The sequence below is a fragment of the Mobula hypostoma genome, chromosome 6 (assembly GCF_963921235.1).
Source record: "Mobula hypostoma chromosome 6, sMobHyp1.1, whole genome shotgun sequence".
Classification (NCBI taxonomy): Eukaryota; Metazoa; Chordata; class Chondrichthyes; order Myliobatiformes; family Myliobatidae; genus Mobula; species Mobula hypostoma.
Window position 1 is genome coordinate 188,023,329 of NC_086102.1, and position 13,441 is coordinate 188,036,769.

Here is a 13,441-nt window from a genome sequence, read left to right on the forward strand (position 1 = left end):
ATAGTGCAATCTGCTTAAAGAGTAATTAATGATAGTGATTGATTGAGCGTCCTATGGACAGCTTTGAGCGTCCTATGGACTCGGACCCCAAGATCCCTCTCATTCAAGAGATTGATTAATGATAGTGCAATCTGCTTAAAGAGCATTCCTCTTGTCTCAGGTTATGGGGAATGTGATTGTCAAATAAGATAGAAACAAGGCAATGATAATACAACTGCCTGCCATCTGAAATCTAATATTGAAAGCAAGCACCAGAAGATGACAGTACCCTGTTCATATACAGAGAAACTGGCTTCTGAGACCTGGGCCCAATGTTGAAGCCAATTCAAAAGCACATTATATCCTTTTTATTTTAAACTTCAAATTAGAAAATAGAAAATACTGGAAAAACACAACTGGTGAGGCTTATATGTGGAAGAAGAAAGATTTAATGTTCCAGGTCTGAGACCTTTTAGCAACACAAGAGTAACGAAAATCAAGTTAGCTTTCAATAGGAGCAGAGGTTCCCAACATGTTTTATGCCATGGACTAATAACATTAAGCAAGAGGTCCTTAGACCCCAGGTTGGATACCCCTGAATAGGAGGGTAAATGGGAGAGGAGTAGAACAAAGGAAATAGTCAAATCATAAACAAGAGAAAATTCGCAGATGCTGGAAATCTGAGCAACACACACAAGGTGCTGAAAGAACTCAGCAGGCCAGGTAGTATCTATGGAAAAAAGTATAGTTGACGTTTTGGGTGGAAACGTCAACGGTACTTTTTTTCATTGATGCTACCTTGCCTGCTGAGTTCCTCCAGCATTTTGCATGTGTTACAAAGGAAATAGCTCTGTTTTGGTGAGTCCAAATGTCTTTTTTATGTTCCTAGACATTCTCCCAAAAGTCTTCTGTATACATGTTCCTTTTAGAGAAGAGAACAGTATATAGCACAAGAACAGGCCCTTTAGCCACAAGATTTTACTGAATTAATTACACTAGTTATTAAATACTTAACTAAATTAGTCCCTTCTCCCTCTACAAGGCTTCTATACCTCCAATCTCTGCACATTCAGAGAGCCTTTTAAACACCTTTACCCTACCTACCTTCATTACTCTCTCCAGATGGGTGATGTGGTGGAGATATGTCTCTACCAAAGGAGGTGTAAGGCGCTCCTTCCCTCCACTAGCCTGCAGGTCACCCTTGGGCAAGGTGTAGCACCTGCTTAGTCTTCCAAACTCATGCAAAGCCATGGGAGCAGGTGGTGGTTGGTAGTCTGAGCAGCAGCTGTAAATCACAAGTCCCAGTTATGTGACCACTGACACCAGGCAAACAATTTCTGAAGAGCATAGATAATGACTAGGGTTACATGTCTTGCAAAAACACTGCCCAGAAGAAGGCAAAGGCAAGCCACTTTGGTAGAAATTTTCCAAGAACAATCGTGGTCATTAGATCATGATCACCGACACTATATGACATGGCACATGACGATGATGACGACGACAATGACCACTCTCCCTGGAAGCACCTTCTAGGCACCCACCATTCTTGGTGTAAAAAAAAACAACTTGCCCTGCATCTTGCACATCTCCTTTGAGCCTAGTCTATCAATATCACTCCTAATTTTATAAACTTATATAAGGTCTTCTCTCAACTTCTGCCACTATGAAGAAGACTTTTTGAATTTGTCCAACCACTTCTCATAGCAAATAGAAACATAGAAAACATACAGCGTAATACAGGCCCTTCAGCGCACAAAGCTGTGCCGAACATGTCCCTACATTAGAACTACCTAGGCTTTACCTATAGCTCCCTATTTGCACACTGGCAGCCCATTCCATGCACTCACCACTCTCTGTATAAAAAAACTTACCCCTGACATCTCCTCTGTACCTACTTCCAAGCACCTTAAAACTATGCCCTCTCATGCTAGCCATTTCAGCCCTGGGGAAATGCCTCTGACCATCCACACAATCAATGCCTCTCATTATCTTGTACACCTATCAGGTCACCTCTCATCCTCCGTCGCTCCAAGGAGAAAAGGCTGAGTTCACTCAATCTATCCTCATAAGGCATACTCCCCAATCCAGGCAACATCCTTGGAAATCTCCTCTGCACACTTTCTATGGTTTCCACATCCTTCCTGTACGAGGCGACCAGAAATGAGCACAGTATTCCAAGTGGAGTCTGACCAAGGTCCTATATAGCTGCAACATTACCTCTTGGCTCCTAAACTCTATCCCACAATTGATGAAGGCCAATGCACCGTATGTCTTCTTAACCACAGAGTCAACCTGCGTAGCAGCTTTGAGTGTCCTATGGACTCGAACCCCAAGATCCCTCTGATCCTGCACACTGCCAAGAGTCTTACCATTAATGCTATATTCTGCCATCATATTTGACCTACCAAACTAAACCACCTCGCACTTATATGGGTTAATCTCCATCTACCACATCTCAGCCCAGTTTTGCATCTTATCAATGTCCCTTTGTAACCTCTGACAGCCCTCCACACTATCCACAACACCTCCAACCTTTGTGTCATCAGCAAATTTACTAACCCATCCCTCCACTTCCTCATCCAGGTCATTTATAAAAATCACAAAGAGAAGGGGTCCCAGAACAGATCCCTGAGGCACACCACTGGTCACCGACCTCCATGTAGAATATGACCCGTCTACAACCACTCTTTGCCTTCTGTGGGCAAGCCAGTTCTGGGTCCACAAAGCAATCTCCCCTTGGATCCCATGCCTCCTGTTACGTACCCCGTAACTGGGTTGCCAAACCAGCAGAAATGGATCACTCAGTTGGAGTCTGGAGTACTAGAACTAAGAAAGTTTTATTAAAGAAACAAGCAACACATTAATCGAAAGGATAATAAATGCAACAGTTCAGCGATGATAAACGCACATGTGCACAGAATTAAGATAACAGCATCAATCAAGCTCTATCGTTGTCTAGGGGTAAATGACCAATTTCAAAATGACTCAAAGTTCAGTCCAGTTTAGTAGTTCAGTTCGCAGTAATCGTTGCCATGGCGGTGGACAACGTGGGGGAAGAGAGAGATAGAATAGGAACAACTCATCATTCAGCACAGCTTCACTCACAGACCAGCGAGATGGCTCACAAACAGCTTTTGGGCGGGTCCTTGGTGATGTCACCTGAGGTCACCGACTGTGACCCCTCCTCCAGATGCGGTCGATCCTCTGCAGTGAACCCGGCACCCAGGCAAGGGCGGACACACACCGGGTTCCCGCTGATCGTACCTTTCCGCCCTGTGCGTTGTCCGATACTTCTCACCACTCGTGAGAGGCGCACCGCTTCCAGGGTCTCGTTACCTCGGGTGGCGTGTGTGTCTGTCTTAGCGAACCTGTCCCTTTTTATCCTCCTGCTGGGGTATCGCCTGTCCATCACTTCAAACAGTTCAGGGTTCAAAGGGGGGAGCCGCTCCAGACAGCTTTCTCTCCCACATCCCTTCATTACACATCTCCAGACGCTGCTCCATTGTTCCTTATCTCTCCTTCCCCTGAGGGCAGGTGGCAGACCAACTGCTGATGCCACTGATGCTAGCCCAGGCCAGCAAACATCTTAATTTTATGTGTATTCTCGTAACACTTCCCCCCTTTAAGGATTTTTACCGGGAGGTAAAAATTACAAATATGACTACATTATCTGATACATACACAATATACATCTTTAACAGTTATTTAGCTAATACAGAGAATTTGAAGCTGTCAACACCTTGACAGACAGTCATCACATTTTCTGTTCCTTTTACACGTGTTATTAATAATCCCTTAGACCAGGCTCCAACTCAGCAAACTTCATAGTGGCCAAAAACACTGATGAATTGCGACCAATGTAACCTCTCATTTGGTTTTTTTTCCGGGACCACAACAACAAGGGTCGTCCCATTCCGACTCAATTTTCTCTCGCAAGGGCTTAGTAGGAGGGGGACGGGTATTGACCGCAGAGTTATTGCAAAACTTCCTGCAGTACCCCACCATCTCACTATATTCATACGAGGAAAATATGCACTGTGTGTTTAATATTAAATTCATTAGATAAACCCTTTTAGAAACGAAATTGAGTGTATTAGCCACTTATCACCTATATTCCAGTCGTGATTAACACCCCTTCCCGACAGAATCGCCAAAAACGATTTGTAGAAAAAAATCAGCATGTACACACACGTGTACACAGGTGCCTGTGCAAGGCTTCATGGTCATGGTAGTCTTTCTCGGGGTAAACACAACGTATCTGACTGCTACTCTTGTCTGTTGGCAACCCTACACCCCCCCGCCCCCCCAGGTCGGCCGGTCCGCAAGAATATTGTCAATAATAAACCGGTCCGCGTTGCCAAAAGCTTGGGGACCCCTGAAGTAGGATACCGTGCACAAACCTGATTTGATGGAGACAGACGTGAGAGAACGGAGGAACATCTGGAGAAACTTCTGAAATGCCTGTTTCGCTGCTGCTTCTACTGTGTGATCCAGAATCTCCAGAGGAGAAGGCCCCGAGTCCTCGGCTTTGCTTGTTGCTCAGCGGCTGGGACGGGGTCAAAGCGCTCGGTGCTCGGTGTCGAAGGGCTGGTCGGAGGCTTAAAGTTTTTGGACGGACTCAGTGTCAGCTGTGGTCGGGTGCTTCCAATGCATTGACAGTTGTCGCTGCCTGGATGTTTATGGCAGAGAGAGTTTCTCCTTTCTGCTGCCTGCTAAGGGGACTATCGGGAGTCGATCGGAACTTTGAGACTTTTTATTTTACCATTTCCATGGTCTGCACTTTATCAAATTATGGTATTGTTTTGCACTGCTGTAACTATATGTTATAATTACGTGGTCTTGTCAGTGTTAGTTTGTGGCTTGTCCTGTTTTTTTTGTGATATCACTGCGGAGGAACATTGTATCATTTCTTATGCTTGCATGCATTTCTAAATGACAATAACCGAGGACTGAGTGTTCTCATAATCTAAATCTAAAAAAAAATCATCTTTAATGATGTGTAATATGTTGCTGATTATAAGGCTGTGAAATATGACAAACAGGCCCAACTAGACAAAAACAAGAAAACTTCAGTCAAAATGGTGGCTATTTTGTGAGAGACAGAAATGAAGCATGAACTACTTAAAAAAGAGAGAAATTGGTATTGAATCTGGGAGGCTGCAATGTGCCCAGTCAGAAGATGAGGTGATGTTCCTTTGGCTTGCTTTGTGTCTTATGTAAGAGGCCACAGACAGAAAGGTCAGAGAGGAATTTCCATCCCAAAGAGACCGCTCAATATTGCACCATCTTCACAAGGTCATTACACTTGGCCTGCTCAAGATACCAGGTGTTGCACAAATGGACAAAATGTAAGCTGTCCATTTTAAAGTACCTTTTTCATGAGTTAAGAACATTGCTGGAAAAGATATTATTTATTGCCCAGGACTAAATGTCCATGAACTGAGGAGCTTTCAAGAGCTGTTAAATGTCAGATACATTATTGGTTGTGAAATCATTGAAAAGCCAGATTAGATAAGGCTGGTAAATTCTCTTCCCAGAATCTGTTCATGAAAAATATTGGGGTTAAGCAGGAACTCAGTGATCTCACGGTCATCAATACCTCTATTTTTATATAAAAATGCAATTCCTGATTTGTTTAATTAGTTTAATTAGTTCAAATTAACCAGCTACTATGGTGGGGTTTGAACCTGTCTTTCCACATCAACCATCCAGAAATTTCGATATGAATCCGGTAACTCTGAGTTTCAAGTTCAAGTTTATTTTCATTCAACCGTACACGTACATGCCGCCAAACAAGACAACATTCCTCCAGGCGAAGATGCACCGCACTGTACATATAACTCACACATCATAACACTCACGGTAATATTATCACATATAAATTAGCAATTAATAAGGTGGATATGAAACAAGATAAAAAGTAAACACTATAACATTGCTGCCACTTCATACATGATGAGACCTGAGTGGTGGCAAGGAGTTCAGTAGTCTTACGGCCTGGGGGAGGAGGCTGTTTCTCATCCTAGCAGTCCTTGTCCTAATGATACAGTATCTCCTGCCTGATGGTGGTGGGTAGGTCAAAGAGATTATTGGATGGACCGGAGTGATCATTAACAATGCTAAGGGCACTGCTTACACAGTGTTGCTGATAAATACCTCTAATGGATGGAAGAGAGACCCCACTGGTCCCCCAGCAGTTCTTGCAATCCTTTGTAGGTACTTGCGGTCAGATGGCCTGCAATTCTAGTACCAGATGGTGATGCAGTTGGTCAGGCCACTCCCAATGGTGCTCCTGTAAAAAAATGGCTAAAATGGGGGGTGTGGGGGGAGCCTCACATGCTTCAATTTCCTCGGGATGTGAAGGCACTAGTGTGCTTTCTCGACCAAAGAGATGGTGTTGATGGACTGAATTGGAAATAACATTATCAACAGCAATATAAACACATTTGTGTGATCTGTGACCAGGAAAAACTATTTGAATAAATTGTTATTTTTGCACTGGATGATATATTGAGTTTTCCTGTTAGTCTAATTCATTTAATGAAGGATACAACAAGGTGAAAATCATGCAGGTGGTTGAAAAGATCAAATTAATGAAGAGATTACCTCTTGTGCGACATAAACAATCCATAGGTGACATCATTATTATAGAAATTATAAAAAGTGTCTCGTTATTCAGCTAATGATTAATTAATCATGCAATTGTCAAATGGTCAGTTCATTTGCGAAAAATTAGCGTGACAATGAGGCTGAAAATTTGCAAAATGAACAAAGTTATCCAAACAACAGGAATTCTGCAGATGCTGGAAATTCAAGCAACACACATCAAAGTTGCTGGTGAACGCAGCAGGCCAGGCAGCATCTATAGGAAGAGGCGCAGTCGACGTTTCAGGCCGAGACCCTTCGTCAGGACTAACTGAAGGAAGAGTGAGTAAGGGATTTGAAAGCTGGAGGGGGAGGGGGAGATCGAAAATGATAGGAGAAGACAGGAGGGGGAGGGATAGAGCCGAGAGCTGGACAGGTGATAGGCAAAAGGGGATACGAGAGGATCATGAGATAGGAGGTCCGGGAAGAAAGACGGAGGGGGGGGTGACCCAGAGGATGGGCAAGAGGTATATTCAGAGGGACAGAGGGAGAAAAAGGAGAGTGAGAGAAAGAATGTGTGCATAAAAAAGAGTAACAGATGGGGTACGAGGGGGAGGTGGGGCCTAGCGGAAATTAGAGAAGTCAATGTTCATGCCATCAGGTTGGAGGCTACCCATACGGAATATAAGGTGTTGTTCCTCCAACCTGAGTGTGGCTTCATCTTTACAGTAGAGGAGGCTGTGGATAGACATGTCAGAATGGGAATGGGATGTGGAATTAAAATGTGTGGCCACTGGGAGATCCTGCTTTCTCTGGCGGACAGAGCGTAGATGTTCAGCAAAGCGGTCTCCCAGTCTGCGTCGGGTCTCACCAATATATAAAAGGCCACATCGGGAGCACCGGACGCAGTATATCACCCCAGTCGACTCACAGGTGAAGTGATGCCTCACCTGGAAGGACTGTTTGGGGCCCTGAATGGTGGTAAGGGAGGAAGTGTAAGGGCATGTGTAGCACTTGTTCCGCTTACACGGATAAGTGCCAGGAGGGAGATCAGTGGGGAGGGATGGGGGGGACGAATGGACAAGGGAGTTGTGTAGGGAGCGATCCCTGCGGAATGCAGAGAGAGGGGGAGAGGGAAAGATATTCCAATATATTTTCTTTCATTCTTAATCAACTTGAACTGTGGGAAAATTAATATAGTTTATGCATTGGTAAAAATAGCAAAGCAAGATTGAGCTTCCTCTGACAATGCGAGTGCAGTGCAGAAATTATACAGTGACCTGAGAATTGCATTGAAACGTGAATGTGTTGTGGGTCTCTTGAGGGCTTATAAATTAAAATGCTATGTGAACAAAGCCTTTCTCCACATGCACCAGCTGCTCATACGACCATCCACCACTGGCTCCCATGACTTCACATGACCCTGATCAAGGGGCTAAGCAGGTGCTACACCTTGCCCAAGGGTGACTTGCAGGCTAGTGGTGGGAAGGAGCACCTTACACCTCCTTTGGTAGAGATGTATCCCCATCCCACCATTGTGCATCATATGAAGGAAAAGCCATTGGATTAAGACCAGTGCAGAGGCAGATCAGGTAGAAGAGAGTGGCAGTCCTGATCTGAGATGGGGCTTCTGACAAAATGTAATTTACTTTGAGAACCTATCTGAGTGGATTTCTGGCAAATAGGAGGTCAACTGGTCAAAATTTACAATAAATGAGTAATTCACAACTTTGAAAATGCTATAAAGCATAATGTGTGGTGGGTTGGGGATACATCTGTACCATGGCATGGCACCGTAGTTTTGTGCTGTCGAAGCCCTGTTCTGGAATGAACTGGGCTCTTAAAAGGGCTGATAGAGAAACCAGGAAATCTAACGATGAGGAGGAACCCGTCACTACTGCCCGTCTTCCTGATATATCCATGGCTTCTGGAAGGATCTGCAGGATCTTGAAGAAATACCAGATTAATGCCACTCACAAACCCGTAAGGATGCTCAAGTCACAACTTTTTGAGGGTCAAAGATAATCAGGTCGACTGGCATTTACAGGGTTCCCTGTGCATGTGGAACAGTGTATATCGGCTAGGCGGGACGCACAGTGGAAACCCGCATCAATGGGCACAGGAGGTGTATCCAAGCAACACACGGAATATGCTGGAGGAACTCAGCAGACCAGGCAGCAGCTATGGAAAAGAATATAGTTGACGAGACCCTTCCTCAGGGCTGGAGAAAAAAAGATGAGGGGTCAAGAGTTAGAAGGTGGGGGTAGGGGAGAAAGTTGTATCCATTTGGTTTACCTGGAGAATCTGGGGGTCGTAGAATACTGCATTCACAATGGCCAATAGAACAGCTCATGAAATAATATGGACTGGTTATGTTGACGTGTTTGCTGCAGCAATGAGTAAAGCAAGTCATCGTTCCAGCACAATGTTATCACATTCCTAGAATTAATTACATCCACTGATGCATGATGGTCCTGCAGTACTCAGTGTGCTCACTGGTCAGGCCAACCTGTGCAGCCATTATGTTGAAACAATTTGGACGGGAAACAATCAATAAACAATTGTGGACTAGATAACAGAAACAAAACAGTCAAGTGTACTTGACCGGATGTGATCGTGAATGGCACAGAGGGCTGTCACTGTAAAATGGAGAGAGAACATCTATAACACAAGCACCTAAAATCAGTGTTCGGACTTTGAGTTCTTCCCTTTTCAATTCTATTAAGGAGAATCTTTCATAAATTCTGGAATTTAGTTTTACTTCTTGCTAAACTCTAAGCAGTAGATACTGCTCTTTCAAACTCAGTTATAAACATAGCACATTTTTGGTCTTATCAAGATAAAGGTTACAGCATCAAATCATGAAACAGTTGTAGTGATACCACCTCCATCGTGGCTCACTGCTGCTACAGTCATTTTGAAACACATCCAGCATTATGACTGACAGAAACTAGGCAGACAAACTGCACTAGGCAAAGTTTTAAAGTCAGCAAATATCAAGCACTGGGGGAACTCAGCAGGCTGAGCAGCATCTTTGGCGGGATATGAATTATCAACATTTGGGTTAAGACTCTGAGTCAGATGCTGTTCAATGTTCCAGATGTGCCCGTTTTTTTTTTGCTTCATATTTGGACATCTACCATCTGGTGTGTCTCTGTTTTACTCTCAGAAACATACTATGTAAATGATATTTTCTTGACAAATGGATCTCATCTTTCATGAATAGCTTATTTCTTTGCCAAACTGAAAGAGTACCTGACTTTCATTTGATTCAAAAGATGATGCAATAAACATGCAATGTTGTCTAAACACCATATGAGCTCAAAACAGTCGTGAGACTTAGAGTTAAAAATTCAGACTTAGAGACAGAGTACGAAAATAATTGAAAAATAATAATTCCCTATAATTTTAAATTTAAAAAACTGCATGCTTTTCTAACATGATCGGAAAATCAAAATAGACATTTTTCTTACGGAAGCACATGCATAAATTTAAATGACAATTTGTGCCATTGGAACCATAACTTCATGTTTCATATTATATTCTCAAAAATTCCTAAACTCTACCAATTTCACTCCAGTTGTCGATTCTTTAACTGTTATACTTCAAACTTATGAGTTATTGCCTTATGACATACCATTTATCCATTTTACTTCAGGGTCATGAATGGTGAATTCTATTCTAAATAGACCATCCAAGGACAGGCGAGCATCTGATGTTTTCAAAGCATCATCTGAAATAAAATATGATGAACAATTAGTTAAAGCTTTACAGAATATAATGCTGAAGTGATTAAAGAAATACAATATATGTCATTCCAGGTGCTTCTAGATATCTGACTTTTTACATGAAATCATTATTTGAAATAGTTTTTGAAGTGCAAAAATTAGATGATAAAATTTCACAATTCATCTTTCACACGTTATTCAAAAGGGCATGCATGATACATCCTAAATACATTTCTCTTTGTTTTTATGACATTATACAGAAGCAAGATCCACTGAATGAGATGTTTAATTATTTCATATTCTTGATTTTTGATCTAGAACATTACCGCTGTTTAAAACAACATGATTTAGAAAGACTCCTACTTAACTTCTGCCAACTCCTTTCATTTAAATTCCGCCAATTCTTCCCCACGATATATTCTCCTTTAGGGATACAGGATATAAAGGGGCTGAGGCTGCAAGATGGGTGATCTTATCCAGTTATATTTGATTTTGATTTCCTCAGGCTTTGATATTCCAGTTTCTTCTCACATGCTCACTGTGATATTTCTTTTTTTGTTGCCATCAAAACTTTTCCAACAACAGTCGCAACAACATCTCTACAGCCTCCATCAGCATAGGTGATCTGCACCGGGGGTCCCCAGCCTTTTTTGCACCGCGGACCGGTTTAATCATGACAATATTCTTGCGGACCGGCCGATGGAGCAGGGTAGGGTTGCCAACTTTCTCACTGTGTTTACCCCGAGAAAGACTACCATGACCATGAAGCCTTGTGCGGGCACCTGTGTGCGCATGCGTGTACGTGCCGATTTTTTCTCTACAAATCATTTTTGGCAATTCTGTTCTTCTGTTCAGCGAAACTACACTGTAGATACATTATTTCTACTTCATATAGGCTGTTTATTTATCACATTATTCCTGCTTTTACTATATGTTAGTGTTATATTAGGTTTCATGTGTTATTTGATTTGATTTGGTAGGTTATTTTTTGGGTCTGGGAACGCTTAAAAATTTTCCCCATATAAATCAATGGTAATTGCTTCTTCGCTTTATGCCATTTTGGCTTACAAACGGTTTCATAGGCACACTCTACCTTAGCGGGGGAAATACGAGACAAGGGCAGCCCCATATGGCAGCGGTCCCCAACCACCGGGCCGCGGACTGGTACCGGGCCGCAGAGCATGCGCTACCGGGCTGCGAGGAAACGATATGACTTGGCGATATGAGTCAGCTGCACCTTTCCTCATTCCCTGTCACGCACTGTTGAGCCATTACGCACGCGAGGTCATTACCCGTCCATGTCAGCACGGGAAGGAGATCAACTCCTCGCGCTTGCAAATGACAGCGGGCTGCAAAGTATTATTCTATGTCCTATGTTCGCTATATCATGCGAGGAAAATATGCGCTGTGTGTTTAATATTAAATTCGTTAGATAAACCCTTTTAGAAACGAAATTGAGTATATTAGCCAATTATCATCGATATTCCGGTTGTGATTAACCCCCCCCCCACAGAATCGCCAAAAACGATTTGTAGAAAAATAATCGGCACGTGCACGTATACGCAAGTCACACATGTGCACTGATGCCTGCGCAAGGCTTCATGGTCATTGTAGTCTTTCTCGGGGTAAACCCAACGTATTTGACTGCTACTCTTGTCCATTGCCAACCCTACCCACACCGCCACCCCCGCCCCGGTCGGCCGGTCCGCAAGAATATTGTCAATATGAAACCGGTCCGCAGTGCAAAAAAGTCCCTGCCATATGGGACAAACCAATTTAGACCAATATATGGGACGTCCTGGCAAATACGGGACAGTTGGCAACCCTAGTTGGGGGGGGGGCGTTGTAATCACAACCGGAATATAGGTGATAAGTCAAGTATATCTCAAAGTTGAGGGGAGACCCTTTAGAACAGAGATAAAGAGTAATTTTTTTGGCCAGAGAGTAGTGAATCTGTGAGATGTTCTACCATAGACTGTGGTGGAGGCCAAGTCCATGGGTATACTTAAAGCAGAAGTTGATCATTTCCTGATCGGTCAGGGCATCAAAGGATATGGTGAGTAGGCAGGTGTATGGGGTTCAGTGGGATCTGGGATCAGCCGTGATGGAATGGCGGAGTAGACTTGATGCGCTGAGCGGCTTAATTCTGCTCCTATGCCTAAAAGTGTTGTGATCTATCATAACAGAAGGCCTGGTATTAGTTCTAGGCGCATTACCGACCTTTAGTTTGAAAGTGTTATACACTTCAATTAGATACGTGTATTCATTCCACTCTTTAAAAAAAACCATAAGACAAAGGAGCAGAAGTAGGCCATTCGGCCCATCGAATCTGCTCCGCCATTTTATCATGAGCTGATCCATTTTATCCTATTTAGTCCCACTGCCCCGCCTTCTCACCATAACCTTTGATGCCCTGGCTACTCAGATACCTATCAAATCTCTGCCTTAAATACACCCAATGACTTGGCCTCTACTGCTGCCTGTGGCAACAAATTCCATAGATTCACCACCCTCTGACTAAAAAACTTTAAAAAAAACCGTAAGACACAGAAGCAAAATTAATCTATTTGGCCTAATATGCTCCTCCTTTCAATTCTGGCATTTTGTATTCTTGTTTTTTTACACAGAATGCTTGCATTGAAGAATGATGAATAGAAACCTACAATGGAAAGCAAAATCCATTTTGGAGCAATCAATTTGAAATGATTGGAAAGTTAAATACGATCTGATGGGCTCAATCCAGAGGAAATACCTCCCACTAAGGTTATAGCTAAGCCACTTAGGAGGGAAACAGAAAGGAACTCTTAAACAAAGCGTGGTTGAGATCTGGATCTCATGCCATTGAAAGGTCATCAAAACAGAGTGACAGAATTGAGCAAGACTCAAAGTTCAAAGTAAATTTAGTATCAAAGTACATATATGTCACCACCATTCTTTTTTACTCCAGTCCTGCTGGGAAAAAAATACAAATCATGTAAACAATTGAAGTAAACAACAGCAGTCTGAACCAAAATTAAGTCTTCGGATCCGAGCCCCGGAGCAGCTGGGAGAAGGCCCAAAGCCTCACTTCTCTGTTCATCATATTAGTGGGTATGGAGCACAGCAGCTGGGGCAGCCTTCATAGCCTCAGTGCCAGGGAGATGGATAAT

At 43.1% G+C, this 13,441-nt stretch overlaps 1 protein-coding gene across 2 annotated transcripts in view; it reads right to left on the reverse strand.

Annotated features, from left to right (window-relative positions):
* Positions 1–13,441, reverse strand: part of LOC134348689 (inactive dipeptidyl peptidase 10-like) — a 927,397-nt gene that overhangs the window by 683,297 nt on the left and 230,659 nt on the right. For both annotated transcript variants that reach the window (XM_063052476.1, XM_063052475.1), the window contains exon 3: positions 10,202–10,297. In XM_063052476.1, coding sequence (XP_062908546.1) covers positions 10,202–10,297 — 96 coding nt within the window. The remainder of the gene's footprint in view (positions 1–10,201; positions 10,298–13,441) is intronic.